Source organism: Clarias gariepinus, chromosome 8 (assembly GCF_024256425.1).
Source record: "Clarias gariepinus isolate MV-2021 ecotype Netherlands chromosome 8, CGAR_prim_01v2, whole genome shotgun sequence".
NCBI lineage: Eukaryota > Metazoa > Chordata > Actinopteri > Siluriformes > Clariidae > Clarias > Clarias gariepinus.
Genome location: NC_071107.1, coordinates 17,584,260 through 17,605,566, shown reverse-complemented (window position 1 = coordinate 17,605,566; position 21,307 = coordinate 17,584,260). Strand labels below are relative to the sequence as shown.

Here is a 21,307-nt window from a genome sequence, read left to right as displayed (position 1 = left end):
TAAATATTAGAACCAAACAAACAGTCACAAAGAACTCCTGCAACTGCCTTCAGATCTTGCTGCCTCGAAGATACTGTAACTCTCTCTTTGGTAGAGAAATGGCCACACATCCGCTACGCTACACAGTGCAGACGTGCAGTTGGGTTGTAAGAGCGTCCCGAGCTGCTCTGTGTAATTGGGCGAGCAGTTGGAGCCGAGCTGTCGCATGGCTCATGTCAAGCAGCTAAAGGACTGCCAAAAACTCCAGCCTCAAGTAGGTCAGCTCTTCTACAGGAAATAATCAAGCCCATTCGGACCTTCTCTCTCAGTGTGCGAGCAGGAAGTGGGTCAAATGTAGTCAGCTGTTACAGCTCTATCATTCACAGCACTGGAAGCTCCAGTCACGCTTTACAACTCGGTTTCCATTAGTTAAAGGCACAGTGGGGAACTCCCTCTGGAGCCCCATGGAGGCTAAAGCTCATACCAGCAGCTTGATGCAGATACAGTACCACTCTGGAACCCGCCCACACACACGCACACACAGACATGCGCGCATATAGAGACACACACACAAACAGACACACCTCTGTCTCCAGACATTACTGATACACTCAACTACAAACAGACTTACCGATGGCCAAGCTTTGTCTCTGCACGTCTCAGCCCATTCTCCTCACCACACCGGGGAAACAGGGCTCAAGCGGTTGGAAAACAACTCCAGAAAAATCTTCAAGCTTTCTGATCTCTTCCCTGTTCTTCCCTCCCTGTTTGCCTCTGTCTCTCCCTGCTCCTCTCTCTCTGTCTCTCTCTCTCTTTCTCTTTTTTTTCACTCGGTCTGTCTGTTTCTCAGGGCACCATGACTCTGTTTTCTCTCTTCTTTCGTCTGTCCAGTGACTGCACGATACACATCAATTATTCAGAAGCGGTCTCTGGATTTCCACGGCAAAGCCAATCACAGATGGAGCTGTGTGCTAATGGGCTCCTGCTGTACCTGCCACCGGCTCCTTCATGCTCCGAGACACTGGGCCACAGGGAATCAGGTTAAGCTCTTCAAAACTTCACACAGCACACACACGGCACACACACACACACACACACACAAGCTTTCCTATACACACATACAGACACACACACACACACTGCTGGAAGAGTGACCGCATGCCTGTAAAGCATCTGCAGTGCAAAGTCACAAATGAACAGGAAGCTCTCTCTGGTTTCAGAGGGGTTAAAAGGAAGCGAAAGAAAAAAAAAGAGAGAGCGCAAAAGAGTGAAACAGAGAGAGAGAGAGAGCCAGAGAGAAACAGAATGAAGCAAATCCTTTCTCACCTTGGATGTTCGGTGTAACTGATGTCCCCAGCCTATCTGTCTCTAGTGATCCATTGCACCTTTGCCTAATGTTCTCATCACATCGAGATGGATGGACAGACACACACATGTGCGTAGACGCACTCGTACACACACTCAAATACACATGCACGGCGTGCCACTTTGCCCCGAAGGGAGCAAGAGGGAAATATGCAGGCGGCTCACATTTCAGACTTGCAAAGGGGGATGGTGCCTAACGTGGCAGACAGTCTGTGTCTTGGCCTATAGCCAAAGCATCACAAGAGACAGCGATGGGAAAAAATCCTAAACAACAAGCTTGAATCAATCCAGTCAAAGCTGTGTTTGAAAAAAGTGACTACCGCTACCAAAGCAGGGGGAATCCTCCCTATTGGTGAAGCTAATCGGTGCGAGTTTATGTGGGTTTGTCTGACACAAAATTAGTGACATCAAATTACACTGATTAATTAAGTCCGAGGCTGATGGCTGGCTCAACTGAACCATCTTACCCAGACTATCAGAGAGGATGACACTGATGGGAAAACTGTTAGTTTTGAACTCCCCTGATGACGGGGACTGATTATAACCCCCGGAAGTGCTCAAATTTTAGAAACAGAACATGTTTTTTTTTTTTTTCCCGGGCTGTCAGTGGTGAGTAATAATTTATTAATGAATAATGAGTTGCACAGTGCTGCGTTAACATGACACAGCTAAACCCCTCGAAAATTATCGTTGTTATTTTTATCACTTACATCCTTAAAAAAAAAAATAAATCATCTGTTCAGACGTTATATATTAAAGCATCAGGGCCAGCGCGACCTCGCAGCCTGAGACTCGGCATCAGTCCCTCAATATTATATTTCTACAGGGTGAAAGAATTCATAGAAGCGCGAGGACATGTCAGGACTGCAGGCTACATTAAAGAGGTGAGGAGATGAAGCTGGCTCAGACAGGAAATTGAGCTTCCTCTCACTCTTACTGCAAATGCAATGACTCATAGCAGGTCTCCGACAATATACTCGCCACTGCTAGCACATCTGGGCGGACGCAAACAAGTCTTCAAAGCCGGTTCAAGTCCAGATGAACTTTTTCTCCATGCCATTAAAGCTCTGAACTGGTGATAGTTTCATGCCGAGTGCAACATAAGGACTGAACTCCAGTTTAACTGTTGCGGAGCGATTTCATCAGCTGGACAGAGCACAGAACGTGTCAAAACAGTGGCCTCGTTAGAGGCAAAAAACAGTCGTGTTCATTATTTCAGCCTGCTCTTCTCCACACCGCAGGGGTTGATTACATTACTAACAGAAGAGATTCTGGCTTACTAATTACACATCATTAGAGGTAAAGCTTCACACAGGGAAACTGAGACAGTGGATTTTTTTGATCACTGGGTGCTGAATTGAATAAAGAAGGGAGAAAGGATGGTTTGCGGCGAGGGCGTGCTGCAGGGAGAGCCCTGGGCTTGGGTTTCCTGTACATCCTGTACACTCACATCAGCTCTGTAAACTGTGTGTGCGGTTATGACATGTAAAATACAGCGAGGCCGAGGAAAGCGATCCGTCACTGGCAACATGGCAGATTGGGTGCTCTCTTGGCGCTGCCTTCCAGTTGGGCTGATTTACAACATGCTGACAGAATTCTTATGCAAAGCAGTGACATTCTTTACATTTGCACTACAGGAGGAAGGTAGTTCCACCTCGCTGCTGCAGCTTTATAGAGCTGCTTTCACTTTCATTCAAAACATTACAAAGCTCATCACTGTGTCTTCTCGAGCAATCAGCTCGGTCTAACAAGGCTATTCTTACCCTAACTTGCACAAACAAATGTGATTAAGGAGGAAAAAGCACCGGCATGGTGCAAGTTTTGTGCTGCTAAAATGAGAAGTGGGAAGCATCGCTCAAGGAGACGGCTGAGTGCATTAACATGGCAGCTCACGCTTGCAACAGAGGGCGCCGAAAATTAAGAGAAGGATGATTTTTCACCGAGCTGCTGTAAGGAGTCAGGGTGCATGCTGGAGACTATCAATCTCTGTCCCGCTCTTTGGGTGTTAAGCCATCGTTTAGACCCTCAAAAAGCCACCAAAGCACCTCTTCAAACTGAAGAGCTGAGGATTTTTGGACTGTGTCATAATCCTGAAAAATGATCAAATACAGCGGTAGGGTCATAAACAAGAGAGCGATCCCATGATTGTGGAGCCATTTGTGTCCTACTGATATTTGATTCACAAATGCGTATGTAAATTACAGGTAAAAGACATTTTACACGTAGGGCAAGTGTAGTTTACAAAATCCTCCGTACATATATCAGATAAATAACTTTAATATGAACGATTCATTACATATCCAGTATATACAACATAATATATACCATGAGATATAATCATAATCATTAATATATTTAAAAAAATATTATTTTACGATAATGTGTAAATCATTTAACATCCTGTGCTCATCCTTCCCCCCCAAGTCATGTATTATAAATAATAATTAAACAAAAACTTTCAGTTCTGACAACATTCTTTCATTTGCCGTCATTCATGCTGTTACATGAACACATTTAACCCTGGGAAATCTTTTGGAATGTTTTTAGAATATAAGTCAGATGTTCGACAGGAAGCTGCATTTTGTGAATTTCCTACGGATCATGGGAAGAAAAAAAGAATCGTGAACGATTAATTGAAAAAATATTGAGTAAATCATAATGTTCTCATGCCATTAGCATTGATGGTAATCAGATGTTGTGCATTCGCTATTCAATTTCAAGAGAAAAATGTCATTATTATCGACACTGTTACTCTTTTAAGGGCATAAATGCAGCCTGTGTCAGCAAAGCGATGCTAAAAATAAGAGATGTTGTCTTAAGGGTTAAATTTGCTTTTCTTGAAAAAATAAGTTTTCTCAGATTCTGTATTAACAAAAGATTAATGATTTTAAAAATTTGCAGGCAAGATAACATGGAATAAATAAGTCATGGAATCCCTTATAAAAATAAATAAGTAATGTGAGCGGAACTCACAGAGTTATAAACGCTAGTACATCACATTTATTAGAAACCAATAAATCCCTTTAAAAAAAAACTTAGATAAATATAAACCCAACTCAAAGTTCATTGCAGATGCACTGCAGTCACAGAGGATCTGTTGTGTTCTGAACACTCAGAGTACACTTCGAAAAGGACAACAAAGCCTTGTTGCGTATCTAGTCGCAACTGTCTTCTTGCTAAAACTAGCCAAAAAGGCGCGTTAAAAAAATAATACTAAAAAAAAAAAAAAAAAACACTCGACCAGGAGTGCACCTTGCAATTAGTCTGTCGCAACATCTCAGGAAGAACAATGGAGTGCTATCTTTGCTCTCGCATGCAAGCAAAAAACGGGTCTTATGGAGACGAAATTGGTAGAGAAAAGTGTAAACAATAGCAGGCCGCCTGAATAGGGGTGTGTGTGAATGAGAGACGCGTCCTGCCAGACAAACACATTAGCTGTCACTCGCTATGCTAATGTACTTTCTATTAAATGTCAGCATGACATGCTCTAAGGGAAGAACAAGCTGTTGATCTAAGACAGCTGACTGCTACAACTGACAGCACAATGTTCAGATAAAAAAAAAAAACGACAACGGTGGTAAAATATGTACATTTTAATAATATAAATGTGCTCACATGAGTGAAATAATGAGTCAGTTCATTGGTTTGTATATCAGGATAATTCAGATATGTTCAGATAAAAAGCCTCCGAGTGTTGCAAGTGTTCAGCGAAACAGACAAAAAAGCCGCTGCAGGATGTTAGACGAAATAATTATCTTATTGCCCTGTCAGTGGGGCGCCCACCAAAGCCGGGGTAAGGAGTCTGTCTGTAGCACGTAAGCAGATCAGCTCCAAATCCAGACACACACTGTGGACAGATCACTGCAGCAATCACAGATTAATACAGGAGGCTAATCCTACTGACAGAGAGGTCAATGTCCTGTTCAACCTGTCCCTGACAAAACACTCCTCTCTCTCTCTCCCTCTCTCTCTCAGTCCACACACACACACAGTCCTAAAGATCAGTTATTGATAGGAAATGGCAGGCTTGTACACTTTGTACTAATCACATCACTCTTTTCCAATCTTATCAAACTGTCAAGCGAATGTTTCGCATACTTTTCAGACACCTCTGCTGTACCACCGCCGATGTGTATCTATGTGAACATTAAAATGAAAATCTGATGAAGATCATCGGAGAGCACAAGATAACGCCGTCAATAAAATTTTGATTGTCATACAGTGGATGATGGACATCAGAGATTAATTCGTCGAACGACAAATACAGTGCGACAGTAATTCCACAAAGTGTCGATTAGAAGCTTTTTCGAATTAGGTTAATTATGGACAGTTATGGTCTTGTCATCTGCAGTGTGTGTAGTGTGTGTTAGTGCAGGCTGGGGATCTCGTTCTGACTGAGCATTGATCGAGCAGCATGGCCCGGTGCTTGAGTGTGCGGTGTCGGGTGGCCGTCCTTCTGTCGCCATCCTGCCTGTCACTGGCCTTTCCACTGGTGCTGCGCTTTCCCACCACTGCCCGACATGCATGTGTACCTGCGTGTGTCTGTGTTTTTATGTAAATGTGTGTATGAGCGAGACAGAGTTGAATAAATAAAGAGACAGACAGGCTTACAGGCGAGGAGAAAATGAGGAGGATATGAGCACAGGGAAGGATGCTAAGGCCAGGCAGAGCGAGTGTTTATGGCTGCTGTGTGCTGTCGTCTCCCTGTCTGGGGCGGCAGACGCCCTTGTGACAGGGTCAAGATGGATGCCTGTACCATGAAAGTGTGGACGCTCCAGTCGTATCTACTTCCCTCCCCTTTCTTTAGCAAAGCATGCTTCCAAATGCACCCGCGGCTAAGAGGACACAAAGGATCCTAACAAGTCCAGCAGGCGCCACACAGCTCCTCTCAGTTTTATGAGGCACGTGAGTGCAATCCACGTCAATAAATGTCAAATATTATCTCCCTTTATACTCGGTTCCTCTTAGTATCTACAGAAGAGAACCAGCCACTCTTTTTGGGAGGCTCCCAGCATCCAGCAATCCTAGTAATCTGTACTGCTTTAAAACATCTGTTTATCTTCATTCCCCACAGCTCGGCATGTCAGGCCTCCTCTGAATGAAGTACACACACACTTCAACCCGAGTGCTCTCTCGCCATCTATCTGTGTCTCGCTGATGCCCGTTCGTAGCTCACTTTGACAAATGGACAAGAACAGGACACTTTAGGAGAGCTGGGCTTTGGCTCAGCAGGTCAGGATTTCAAACAGAGTCGGTTGGGAACGAACACCACTCTCAGGCCATGATATTTCTAGTGTCTGTTATCTTAATGCATGAAATGCCATAAAAGCATCACCTTTTCATAGCTCATCAGCCACCCTGGCCTTTTTTAAATACTAACTCAAAACCATACGTTTGGGTTGAACATTTATATAGGAGTAAATTTAAGCTTGCCCTTCTTCTCCGTAACATGTGGAAGTTATTCTGACTTTAAAAGCAATGTCGGAATGGAAGTGGTTGTCGACTTTTTCAAGCACTTAATTACTAACTTTCCGCTGGAACTGAAAGTAAAACCTTATGTTTTGCCTCCTCGTGCAACTGGCAAACATCAAGGTGAAGAACGGCTGACCATTATTTAGACGAAGTAGACCTGTATAGCTGATAGTTTGTTTTGATGAAGTTTTAAAGGGTGAGTAATAGAAAAGGAAGCTGCAATTAAAGAACAATCACACAATATAAAGCCATTTAGCCAGCTTTCATCCACAACTGATCCTGCTTAGCCCTACACTAAGTGTCTGAGCAAGAGGCTGATTGAACCGAGTGAGTGATTTACAAGAAAGGCTTTGAATCTGACATGAAAAGACATGTCGCTTCTTCATACAAGTTTGTGATGTATAAAATGCTGCATTTAAAAATGAAGACATTGTAGGACAGCCAGCCTGACTTGAGAGACAGAGAAAGAGAGAGGAAACAGTGCAGAAAAAGTGTGAGACAAAAGGCCTCACCTGCTGACTTTGGGGTGAACTTGTCCCGGTTGGCTGCACACACAGCCAGGAGCCGGTAGCCTAGGTCCAAGTCGAAGCCCTGCTGTGCAGCAACACGGCTCACCACCTGCAGGGACAGACCAGGAGTGTGTTAAAACATGTCTTTGTGTCAGTGGCAGTGCATGTGAAGAAACGTTGCTTGCTTTTCTGTGGTCTGCAGAAAACTTAAAAAATTTTTTTTAAAAAGGCTCAAGATACTCTCCACACTACATGGCAAACAAATTCGGTCGTCAAAGTGCTGTGGTAACATTAATTTGGCAACATTATAGATGTTGCAACGTTGCTATTAGTTTTTGAAAGTTATAATTATTTCAATGAAATGACGTCTGAACGACGTGGACTACATGGGAAAACTTGAACAAATGCTCCGAACACAATGTTGCAAAACAACAATATTAAGACCAAACTGATGGTCTGATTGGAATGCAACCTCCACTGTGGTGAGAGCACTGCATGCTCACCCCTCAAGCACTTCGGGACATGCTGATAATTCTCCTAAATGCACACACCCAACTATAAGTGCTACAAAAAAAAAAACCTGACAACAGCAATTTACTGAAATATTAAACTGGAAAGCAGCCAAAAGAGCAAAAATGCTTAAAGTCTGAGATCTGTCTTGTGAAACCGGACTTGATGCAGTTTGGCTGTTATGCGTACACCATATCACAGTAGAGCAGGGGTAGGCAAGTTTGGTCCTAAAGCGCTCCAGAGTTCAGCTCCAACCCTAATCAAACACAGTCTTTAGGAAAACTTAGGCTTCTGGTAGGTAAATTTTTTTTTTTTATTATTATCAGGGCTGTAGCTGAAATCTGCAGGAATGCGGCTCTCTAGGACCGAACTTGCCTACCCCTGCAGTGGAGTGATTTGGGAGATAAAATGCACCACATGGTAGTATTACTGAAAGAAAGTTAAACTGAGAGGTAACTTTAGACTTTAACATGAGATAGACACACTGTGTACAGGAAGCTGTAGTGTCTGTGCCCGTCTCCGACTGGAATTCTAAACTTCATTAGAATGTGAAGGGAACGAGGATGTTGTAAGACATACTGTATCTGCAGCATTGTGTTAGGCTCATTTATTCAACGTAATCTCAACATCATTTCATCAAGTCATTCTTTTAACTTTCATAAACAATGATTTCCCAATGTTCCGTTGTAATGGCAACGTGATCGCAAGGGGCGTTTAAGTCAAACCGGGACTTGTGATGTAATTTAGGCATAAATAGGCAATCAAACAGATTGACATTTACAGCAGGCTTCAAGTACAGTATAAGGATGAGACTCTTAGCCACAATAGAAAGTTTGATTGGTGCGAATGTTTTAAAGAAGGCTTGTACTTTCATAAATGACCATCCTGGCCAAGGTGGCTCAGAGCCTATTGCAGTTGTTCCTGTGGACATTCAGTGAGTAGCATGTCTGATTCTTAAAAATCAATAGATAACTTAACGATAGGCAACTTGCGGAAGAGACGCATCTGACTGTGCGAACTGTACACACAATCATTCACAAACCCCTCTTGCACATTATAGGAAGTTGGTTACTGCTATATCCCCCATACGGTCCTGACCTTACTCCAAGCTATTTCCACATGTTTGCGTTATTAAAGGAATTCCTGTGAGGCCAGGGTTTCAGAAATGAAGCAGGCAGTCTGATCTGTCTGGTGCACTTTGAAAACTTCCTGTCTTGATGGTATCGCTGGGATAAGTGCATTAGTGTAGCAGGGGATCATATAGGGAAATAAAGCTAGTTCTTACTCTCATAACTGTGTTTTATTTGTGCACGATCACAATTCCCGGTTGGTCTCAAATGCCTCTTGAATATTACAGCGGTCATTCAGCATTAGAGTTACTGCTAGGTAGGGGATTCGAACTGAACTCCTCGAACACACTTCTTTCGGACCGGACCTTTTCGATTTACATAAGTCTGTATTCTATATGCAATTATGCTTCCTTAAAATTTCCCCCGACCCTCATGAGAACGGCGGAAAACCAGGAGTGTGTTAGCACTACACTCTTCACCCTGCTTATCTCATTCTCTTACACAAAATATCTCTCTAAAATAACTCATAGCGGAGCAATTTCCCCTATTCCCCATTCAAACACATGAAATATTTACCATATCTGTTTGCATGAATAATGCATGGCAAAGGAAAACAGCCACCTCCACTGATATGGCTCCGTGTTAAGGTGGTATTGGTTATTTTCTCAGTGCTGGGCTGATGGGTTTTTCCTTGGAGACATGCCTGTTTGTTCTCTTACTCACCTAAAGCCTAAAAATGGCCCAACTTAAAGTAATAATGATAATATTTCAGTGCAAATCTGGAGTGAACAAGACCAAAGTTTATTGTGTGATATGAAAGGCACAGCCGTGGAAAGAATTCTGCCTCCACAACAGGGTTCAGTCAAACTAAAGAAAAAGACACCCCTGTCATTTACTGCAACAGTGCACAGTCCTGGACTGCTCCAGTTACAGCTCCTTTTTCCTAAAACAAACATTGATGTTTCTTCACATACAAAAAAAAAGAAAAAAGCTGACATGATCATGCGGAAAAAACAAACTAAGTCTAGAGAAAACACAGAAAACCAACCTGGCATTGATCAACATGCAGTTTACTGTCTGTACTGTCAGCTAGAACATGTCATCTGCTAACAAACAGTAAATCATACACCTCTGCATCAGCTAGACAGTGCAATAATTCACTTATTAACTCTATTTAATTCAAACAAACCTTCTGTTATAGATATGGACTCACTTCAGTGTTTGACTGTCAGAAAAAGAGAAAAAAAAATCAGGTTTCATGGACAAAATGACAACCTAACCTGGAAAGACAGCTTTTCATTCATGGTTTAATAGTCAAATAATTCAGTGGTGACAGAACTCCAAGATCTGATGAACAGCATCTCTTATAATGAAAATCCCGGGACATTTTTTATCCTGTAGTTTGCAGGGCTTTTGACAGCAGAAATGTCGACTTACTGCCAAACTTTAATTTCCCCTTCTGCAACTTGCATCTGCCAAGAGTACGGGACCAGGCACTGTGCCACGCAGGCTAGCACGGATTCGAACGGGCTTTAGAAATGTTCCCTCTCATAAGCCTTTGCTTCATAATCTCTTTTCTTAGAATGCTGGCCCAAAAATTATACGATTTACCAGCAACATTTTAGGTCACTGAACCAGGCTGATCCGAGTTTACAGTTCTATCGTGAAGCAAGAATATGAGGGAATCAAAACAACAACAAGAACAGTTGAGGATCAGTAGAACAAGGGACATGTCGTGAATAAATACACCCGGGATATTTACTTCTAGGACTTAGCTTCCGTTGAAAATGTAACTTAAATGAATAAAGATGATAATAAACTAGGCACCAGGTCAGTCCGTTCCCAAGCTTGGGTGCTTGGGGATGTGAGTATAAATAAGAGATCAAAATAACCTCATTGGGAGTACTCGTGCTGATCTAAAACTGCTGATTAACAACAAAAAAAACTTTAAATCCACTGTAACCCTAAAAAAGGATAAAACCATTACTAAAAATCTAAAAATGCACTCTATAATAAAAATAATTCCTAGTTCATCAAAGCAACTGAGCCTCGATTTCTCTCTCTCTCTCTCTCTCTCTCTCTCTCTCTATATATATATATATATATATATATATATATATATATATATATATATAGTATTTATTTCTTTAAAGGGAACCTATTGATTTTATACATTCAGATGTGTCTCCAGTATGCTAGTACAGACAAATAAAAAAAGATAGGAAATGTTTTTTTTTCATCTATTTTCCATTTTTTTTATTGGTCAGGGCTTAAACAAGTCAATTACATTTTCCCTCTATTGTGACCTCATATAAGTAGATCCCCTTCACTGGGTTGTTGGTCGGCCCTGTTATTCTCTGGTGAAGCACTAAAGCAGCACATTTGGAGTAAGACTCAGAAACAGAAATTTTAGCAAGAGCCCTAACACACACACTCCACTTTGGCAGAGCTCTGGGACCTGTGTTAACTTGTTAAAGAACCTGAAAATATGGGATTGTTGAGTACAAAAAAATGTAAAATGGGTCATTTGACCCACAGCTGATAAAGAAGGACAGTGAAACAATGTGCTTCCAGAGAGAAGTTGTCAGTATCGCTCCTGACAGGCTATGGGACATGTCATTTATCATTTGGCACAGTGTAGAGAGTGTGTGAGATGGAAGGAAAAGAGTGTGCTGGGGACAGAGCAGCAGCAGTGAGCTACCTGCCGCCCGAGGGGCCAATGTGTAAGACATGTCCACATCTGTCGGCCAGCATTCTTATCAGCTCTTCACTTTCATCTCCTTAACAACCAGAACAGTGCTGGAAGGCGGGAAAGGTGGGGAGAGGGGAGGATGTCGGATGCTAATGCTAAACACACCATAATAGACTAAGCATGCAAAGTGAACTGACAAAGACAAGCAACGCTATACACACAAACGGCACATGAAAAAAAAAACATCTATAATTATGTGCACACTAAAACCTGAAAATCTATTTAAAAATGATCCTTTGAATAAGAGATAATAGGAAAAGACCAAAATATTAGACAGTACTTTTATTCTGCAGTATAAAGATAATGCCATATAGATGGGCTACAGGAAGAAGCAGCAGACTGAATCAGAATGAACTCACCCTGAATCTCTGAGCTAGGGGTGGTCTTGTCAGAAGATCAAAGCTAAAGCGATTTTCCTCCTCTACTTTGGGTTCACACTTGTTGTGACATTCACTTGCAATCTCTCGTGTCATCTACATTGTGCACTTAGCCTTTGATGATACATGATAGAGTCACTCGAACTATGCACAAAATTCCTCCCTTTAACTTCCTGCTGCTTCTCTGGGTGTCTCGCTACAGTTTATGCTAGTCGTCAGGGACGGAAATAAGAACTCGAATGGAATTTGTTCCCTACGTGAGCCCTCGATTGCAGAATTTACTGTAATTAATCAAAGGGCAAAAGGCTACAAGTGGTTTCTAAGAGTGGCTGGATTCTCTGGTCGGCTGGTTTAAACAGGGCTTTAGGGGCTTTAAGGACTTATTTAAAGAATAAAGATTATTTTGTCGTTTACTCGATGCTCCTTCAGTTTGCCATTAAGTCCCATAATCTCACCATAAGATGAAGATTCATCCAGCATTACCCCCAGCTGCTCCTACAAAAGAACACTCTGGGCTCACTCAGCTAAACGTGCCTGTTGATAAGACATAAATTTTCCCCAATATGTTTTTTAGTAAATCATTATCTGAAGAATGGAGATTGATCACAGGCAGAGTGAAAACGTCTCTGCTGGAAATCAATGGGAGGGACGGCTTTACAGCCGCGCTAAGCGCCTGCTCTGGAGGCCTGTGTGAAGCTGGAGGTGCTGGTCCCTGGCCTCCTGCCATAATCGATGAGCAGCTGCAGTGGAGGATGGCAGGGTTGACTGCTTCTCCCTGACCTGTGCTTAAGTACCAGTGTCTTATCAGAGCAAAGGGGAGAAGGACAGAGTGAGAGGGAAACCCAGAGATATAGACTGTGTGTGCGTGTGAATGAAAGTGAGGGGGCAGGGCAAGACAGATAGAATGAAAACCAAGACTGAGAAACAGAGAAGGAAAAAAGGGCAAGTGAGTGGGAGTGAGACAGAGATTGTGGGAGAGGGAATAAAGGCACTCTAAGAGAGACTGAGCTGGGAGAGAGAAAAGGGGAGAGCCTGGCTATGTGAAGCGTGACTTTTGCTTTAACCTCCGTCTCCGGCCCCTGATGGGGCAACAGGAGGGGAGCAGCTGATGTCTTACCGTCAGACATCCCATCAGGCTTTGCTCAAAGGGCCTTTGGAAAGCTCTCGGGTCTCCACACCAGTCGAGCAGCTCTGTAGCCGCTGTCTGAAAATTGGCCGGATTCTGTAAGTGCTGTTGAAGGAAAAGAGAATGTAAATTTACTATACCAAGCACTTGTTATATATTGTTACCCATACATGTAACTAAAGGAAAACAACATATGTGTGTTTATGTGTGTGTGCAATTTTCATATACGCTCATATACAAATTCACATATATGTTAGGCATGAAATTAACACCAATGCCGGGTAAACTAAACTACACTACTAAACACCAACTATACACCAGTAAAGTGGGGAAAGGATCCTGGGCACCCAAGGCTCACTCATGCCCGTGGGGACCAAAGAGTAGCCTATTTAGTCGAATCTCACCAAAAAGCCAGTGCAGCACAAACCAACAAAAAAAGGTCAATGATGGCTACCAACACTGACCGATACTTAACACTCACTGGGTCATAGGCACTGTACACAGGGCCCAGCAGGCAAAGAGCCAAAAGCTGCCAACCTGGCCTCCAAATTTCCCCAATTAATTTTCTCAACCCAAATCCAATCAACACACCCCCAGATGTACTGTGGAGTCATGCCCCGGGGGACCAGGTGGCACAAGGGAGATCCAAAATCTAGGTGGTTTTCATCTTAATGCTTTTTATGGCTGATCAGTGTATTTTGGAAATGTCCATACTGTATGTTACACTTATCTATGGGAATGTAACACGGAATGTAAGAGTCACAATCGTTTGTTTATTTACTTGTTTTTAGACTGAAACGATCTGTATGCCTTAAAATGCATCGTTGATCTTTGGTAATTATGACATATTTAAATAAACGATGAACTTGATTAAAGGATTAATAAATTGCTTATTATATAAAAAATCTCTATCTTATTCGATTGTTTGAATTACAACTTATACATACATCATTACACAGACATCAATTAATGAATAAATGAATGAATGAGATTACCATAAGCAGGATCAGACAACAAGGTAAAAGCAATTTACTACAGTACAAATTAGACCTGTAACTACACAGCTACAATTACACTGATTAGGTAAGCTCGGGATACGTTGCCTGATCTTGCAATTATGGTTAAACGACCAGAAACGAATATGTGTGGTAGCTTCTCTTCTGACTGGCTGGAAAACAAACTCTTACTCACTGTGTAAAGAAAAATAAAAGTGTTTTATATTTATACTTCTTCTGTGACTCTTGACTCGCACCTGTGCAAGTTTTTTCTTCCCCAGATGCTCCCTGCTGATTCATGGCTACAATTTATGTTTTGTACTTAGATCTTAAAAGCTGCAATTATAAAATATATTCTGCATATTTGCAAATGTCAAAACTGCAGTTGTGGTTCGTGCTCCATATTTACACATCCTGAGATATAGTCACAAAACCAGTTCTACGCATTTACAGTACGTTGACGTGCAAGATTGCTGCCAGGAGTCATGTGATATTTGAGTTGCCATCTTATGGGTGTTTTCGTTTATATTTGCAAAACGTGCTCAACACATTTGCAAATAGTAAAATCCAAGTCCAAACTGTTTCACAATACAAGTACAAAATCTGCTCTACGCATTTGCAAATGGTCACATAGATTGTACACTTGTATTACAAAACTTCCTGTAGATGTTTAGATTTTAGGTTTGATGTCATTGAATTATTTGAATTATTAATCGTAAATACGTACTGATATGTCGTGCTGGGATCGGTGGTGTGTGTCACCTGACGGCGTTCAAGGAGCATGATTGTAACTCAGTGTCACTGCGATCGTGTATTTATTTCAGGAAGTGACACATAAATCAGTGTGTTCCTTCAATGTTTTATGATCTAATCACTCAATGAAAAGAGATAATAAACACAGTATAAACTAGGTGTTGGCACATCTGTTCCGGTATGAGACGATAATAATAAGATTTTACCCTAAGCACAAGTCAAATCAATGGATCAGAGCTTTAGGTACTTCGTATGTCCAGGTCCAGACATTAAGCGAAATAATTTTTTATTGTATCAATCTTACTTTGATCACTGGACCTTCTGACCTTCACAGGAAAGTGAAATTCTTTGCCTCAGAGCATTCTGAGATAAAAGACATTCTGACTGAGGGTTGTTTATATTTCCAAGTCTGTCTCTGGTGAGACTTGCAGCTCCTCCTGCTCCATCTTTGCTTAACCTCTGCTGCATCTGTGTGACCCTGTGAAGACCCAGCCACTAAACACGAGGCCTCCTGGCTTGAACGCAGCTGTGCATTCTGGGACGGCTCGCAACAACCCCCCCCCCCATTCCCTTCCCATTAACAAAGAGCTCGGTACTCCTCAAGGCCTGCTCACACCACCCTAGTGTGACCTAATCCACCCTCCTCATCATCTTTTGTCCACTAAGATGTAATAGATCCGCAACACTGAAAGCAGTAGCCAAGCAGGCGGGTAAACAAAAGAATGCACGTGAGCGAAGCTTTGAGGTGCTGAATGAGAAAGGGGCTTATTCTTTTTCACAGATTTTTCTTTTTCTTTTTTTTATTAAGCCCTGAAATTGTTTATGCTTTTCTTGAGTAAACCCCTTCTTTCTTTTTCTTCCCTATCACTCTGCTGCTCACAAGACATGATGAGAAATTTAAACAAACGAGCCAGCCTCTTCAGAGCTCTCGCTCTGGAGCCGGCCCAAAGCTGTACGGCCGTGCCGGGAGGAAGACCGCGCACACTCTGAAAACTTCCATTATGCTTGCTGACGGGCACCTCCTCTTCTCCGCTCGCTTCAAGGAAGCGGCATTGTCTCCGGGGGGGCAGCAGAGGTCGCCATTTGAATGAGAGGCTTTGGTGTCCATTGACAAAGAGCTCATGTGACAAAGAGCCAGTGTGTGCTGCCGCACAGACCCGCTGAGTAAATCCCGTGCAACATAAGGGCAGTGTGGGCTAGGAGGAAAAAAATTAAATCTCCTCCCGCCATGAAGCTGGTCTATGCTAGCTGGTATTCTGAAATGAATAATAAGTCACAGGGGAGGAAACGGAAGATAACACGAGGCGCGACGTGGCACAGTTTAGTGACACAGCCGAGCCAATGCGTGCGTCGAGAGCCGGTTGGCACAGCTCATGACGCAGGTGTTCTTAGAGCTCCAGCCAAACCTCAGCGCTCCACCTTTCTCCCAGCCATGTTGACACTGTCTAAACATGACCCCCACCACCACCACCAACACCACCACAGGACTTCAATTTATCACTTGACAAAGAATGTCAGCGTCATATCTTTTAAGTCTTTTAAGTTTGAGTAGGACAAATAAGAGATGCCTTCTAACGTTCAACAGTCTAGAGGTGAAATAGAGCGGCATGTCTAATCAAAAGCCAATTTCTTCATTTCGTACCATCGGGAAGTGAGGGTTTGTCTCGTCAATACGATGAGGTGAATTACACATCTGGCTGCTTTAGGAGCAGAGCATGGCTCAGTAGCACCACATATTTGTATTCCTCTTGCAAGCGAATAGTAATTCAGTCCTGTTCCAGAACATAGGAATAGACTTTCTAATTAAAACCGAGTTGCTCTGCCATGTTTCCCTAATTAATTTCAAGCACTGAAGTTCTTGGTCTTGAAGAGGAAGGGGCAAATTAATTGTTCTGATCATCTGAGATAACATTTTTAAGAGCTCCGAGGGAAATGTTGTGAACAATAAAGAGAGCTATATAGACCCTGAACAGGAGGGAGTTTCGCTCGAAGGAGCTGAAAGTAATGGTGTGCCAAGATCCAGAATAAACACTGAATGGAATTTAGTTTGAAGTGCAACTGTAAGGGCGTGGGGGCTGTCACTGAAGCAGTTCTCATTTTGTTTGATAGCTTTCAGCTGCTCTCGGCTGGGCATGTGGCTTTTACTGTGCATCGGGAGCCTCGTGACGACCGAAGATATGCGCCGAAAGACCGGTGTAATTGAAAGTGCTTTAACAATGAACGGAAGGGAAAAAAGTCACTCCTTTAACACTCACTAGCTTGGAGAAAATATCAACAGATAACGGATAGGAGATATCGAAACCTGGCTGAAAGTAATATTTAGTACATTGTAAATCAACAGATGTTTTTACCATGCTAAGAAAATTATATGCAGTGTTACAGCATCTTCTTACTGCTTCTCGAAGTGTGCTTTACTATCATGTTCAAAAGTATGTCAAAAATTGATTTATAGACAAAATGCAGTGCAATATCTCACTGATAACATGCAATCTCAAATCTCTTGCTTTTTTTTAATAAAAAATCAGAATTGTGTATGTTTGCTCAATCATGTGTCAAGTCTGATGCTAACTTAAACACACTACTCATTTTCCCCCCCAAAAGTTATCATCAGACACAGCTAACTCATCATCGTAGCTTAACAGGTCCACGATTCTGGCTACAAATGAGACGAAAATAGTAGCAGCAAAAAGAGCATCATGTCACAGGCCATAGGCTGAAGTAAAATAAAAATAAATAAGAGAAAGTCCCCATCAGATGCGGAGTATCAGCCTCCCGGGCAGCCAGGCTTCAAAGACGCTCCTGGAGTGATAAGGTGCCCTTGTTTACCAGCAGACAGGATCAGGCTGTACCTGCTGCAGCAAAAAAAAAAAAAAACAGCAAACACACTGGCCTCCAGCCAGCACCCCCGAATTCGAACGGCACAGCACATCGGGCTGCATGCAAATACACATAAACGCATAACACCGGCAATCAGCGACCTATACAGACTGACGCGCCTGTCACGCCTGATATACTGCACACTCACCACACCCCGTACGTGCCATTTCAATTTGATTAATGAGTGTCAATCGATGGTGTTTTGTCTTTTTGGTTAATAAGCCGCAATCTGGCACGCATAATAAAGCTAGTAATGTCATTTGTTATGAATTAAGCAGGTGAAACATTTCAATTGCCATCCGCTAATGCCACAGACTGGTATAATTGAAAGGGCAGAGGTAACAAAAGCCAAGAGTTAACACGCACACACAAACGAGATACTATAAACACTCAGGAGCACACATATAGTCATGTACTGCACTCTCATAAAGCTGTCAACAGCAACAAAGAGTCACACCTGCGCTCAAAAACAAACACACTGTCAAGCGATTAGCCATGTTTATATATTTAAAAAAAAAAAATGACAAAAGCATAGCCCTGGGTCAAACTATTATAACTATGTGCGTTTGTTGTATATACGTACAACGTCTTACGCTTACGTACAGTAAATAACCTGCGTCCAGTCATTCATTAATTCTGCACTAGAATTGCATTTGTGTCTAGTCGATATTTCAACAGACTGGTGAAAGATGTTGTCATGTGCTAGACACAAAGCTTCAGAAATGCCTGGGAAAGGGCTTACACAGAAGGACCTCGGCTCTGGCCCCGTTCTGCAACCCGATCCGGGCCCAGGCAATTGGAAAGCTAACACATCACCATTTAAGGCAGCTCACACAGGCCGAGCAGCCGTGACTGCTCAGCTACCAACTGCGCACATGTGCCAGTGCTCAAGCTATATTTGTACGTAGACTTTATGAAGGGCTGCGACAGAAGTAAGACAAGTACCCTACCCCCCCCCCCCCCCCCATCTCATCCCCTCCCCCAAAAACCCTCATGTTTTGACACTATAAGGAAATCCAGGGTATAACTCTGGCTAGGATTTTGATTACGTCTGATGAGCTCAATGTACAGTACGCATATAAGTGAAGGCTGTTTAAGTTGATTGTGCTTGGTGCTCCTGTCAGCTTACCTGTTTGATGCACAGCAGTCTGTCATTGGTCTGCTGTATATGCCTGTCCATCGAAGGAATCGAATTCATCTTGATTGCTGTCTCTTTCTCTCTACCTGGAAGCCATTAAAGTTCTTCTCTCTGAGGATCGGACAGACAAAGAGAGGAATGTGTCAGCGGAGAGGGAAAGCACTTCAGTGACGATCACCTCAACAAGGACATTAAGCGTTTTTCTTTTTGTTTGTTTGTTTTTTTATAGGATTTCAAGGATAACCAATTCACACATCTCCATTCATATTGCATAGTGATATAGTACCATATATATAAATAAGGAGTTATCTGTGAAATACAGATGTATAAGATGAGCCATATGTTCACGGTCATACCCGTGGAGTCTGTCATGGATACGCTAGTTTCAAGAGCATAGGCTGTCCACGAAAAATGAGATGTTACGGCCAAGATGTGCGCCGCACGTGCATGAAAAAAGCAAAGGCTGCATCCCATCAGCATGTCTATTACATGGTATTAAAGGTATCATACATTCCATTCAAGGTTATCAATTCTGCCCTGCTGGCTGATTTACAGTTCTATTTAGCACTGAATAAATCCAGGGCGTCTGGCTCGGAGCCGTAACTCATGTGCCAGAGGAGACTAGGGGCGGTAAGGCAGGACTTCATTCCTCATCAGCCCAACTTATCACCATCACTCTTACAAATTTCCTGAATCCAAACAGCCAGGCAGCTGAAAGAATCCCCCAGCATGCAGCCCTGTGGCAGCCAGATAAAAGCTCGCTTCACACGCATTGTATATACGATCTGGGTGCTTAACATGCGCTGGAACGTGTTGCGTTTAGGTATCTTAAAGAGAAACCGTTATCCGTGAACTGACAAGCTCACTGATGAACCCCTAGACGTGAAAGTTAAAACTGTATCAGACTGACTCGATTATATTCTAGTAGGTCAGTGTAAGCGAAACAGCACGCGTTTATTCCAGGATATACAGCACTCTGGGAAGTAAAGCCAGCGAGTTAACCTAAAAACAGCAGTTGAGCTCTGAGATGCGAGATGTGCAGAAACAGGATGTTTCCAGCAGGGGTCTCCCTCCTACACTGCAGTCTCGGCACTATCGGTGCACTGCTTGCCCGTGTTCCTTTAAGCCTTTACAAGCGCTACAAATCCTCTACTCCTGCTCGCTGACAGGACACTCTCAAACCTGCCGCATGCCCAGTTGACCTTGTGGCTATTGATTAACCATTTCCTACCGATTCCTGCTGTCTCTCACCTTCAGCAACCAGCTCAGATGCGATAACAAACAGTTAAGGCCAGATAGAGAAGGCTGGGGAAGAAGGAAGTAACAAGCTTGTCTGTGTCTCCCTCACACTCGTGGGTTATGTTTATTGGAAGGACGACAATAACACGGAAACACTGTCGCGGCGTATGCTGAGTGTCCTGCTCTCTGACGCAGGCCAGTCGTGGAGCACAGCCCAGAGTCCGGCGCTCTGCTCCTCCCTCGACTGCTCTCTCCTCTGTCCCTCAGACAGGGAGGGCTGGAAAAACACTGGTTATATAACCCGGCAACTACCTCAATGAAAACAAACTCATGTCTTCATTATCCTGAGAGAAGCACAACCTAGCCATGAAGTCATTCCAAGCACAAAGGCTGCAGTCAGATACTCAGACGGTACACGATTCCAGCACAGGTACCCGTAGCGCTAAAGATATGCGTTAGCATTGAGATAACTTGCATACTGCCCTGAATGCAGCCATATGAAAGATGTAAGAGCGTACACAATTAGAGGAGGTGATACTCTGGGATTACAAAACCCGACCCATCTGGGCATGAAACAGCCCTCCGAAGCGGAAGGAAGATTAATCATATCAGAGAAGCGGCCCTACTAATAACGCATACCACCAGAGCGAAAAAACAAAAGCCAGGAAGTGGGGCAAAAAATTACTGTGTGGAAACCCGTTCCGCCTTAACAGAGGAAGCAGAGGAGCAGGGAGATAGAAGGAGGAATAGAGAAAGCGCTAGAGCTAGAGGTACAGGGGTTAAGAGAAAGGAGATTATCTCTTTATAATCAGACGCACGCTGCATAACTGAGTTCTATATTTTCAGCTCGCGAACAACTTCTTGCTCTCACTCTAAAGATATCATCAGGGTTAAAGACACGGGTTGGGAAAGAGCAATACCAGCACACACGATCGTATGGGAAAGCAAAGGCCAGGGTAAAGCAGCGCCCGTAATTACGCATCTGAACTTCTCAAGCCATTTTATACGGTAACGCTGCCTGTCCCGGGCCGCGCCGGCTTCGTGAGCGCCGTAGTGGCTGTTATCAGTCACCTCTCGTGCTGGGTACAAGGGTGAGGGGTGTTAAACAGTGTGCCAGCAGGGGCTGAGAGGCTCGACTCCCACAC

General features: G+C 43.1%; 1 protein-coding gene across 11 annotated transcripts in view; it reads right to left on the bottom strand.

Moving 5' to 3' along the window:
- The window catches only part of zmiz1a (zinc finger, MIZ-type containing 1a), a 127,065-nt gene that overhangs the window by 30,499 nt on the left and 75,259 nt on the right, over nucleotides 1-21,307 (bottom strand). For 9 of the 11 annotated variants that reach the window (XM_053501887.1, XM_053501892.1, XM_053501883.1 and 6 more), the window contains 3 exons: nucleotides 18,915-19,034; nucleotides 13,152-13,265; nucleotides 7,329-7,434 (listed from right to left, as the gene is read on the bottom strand). In XM_053501887.1, coding sequence (XP_053357862.1) covers nucleotides 7,329-7,434; nucleotides 13,152-13,265; nucleotides 18,915-18,983 — 289 coding nt within the window. In that variant the 5' untranslated portion in view covers nucleotides 18,984-19,034. Of the gene's footprint in view, nucleotides 1-610; nucleotides 1,139-1,305; nucleotides 1,371-7,328; nucleotides 7,435-13,151; nucleotides 13,266-18,914; nucleotides 19,035-21,307 lie in introns of those variants that run through there. The other 2 variants (XM_053501895.1, XM_053501894.1) reach the window with 2 other exon arrangements.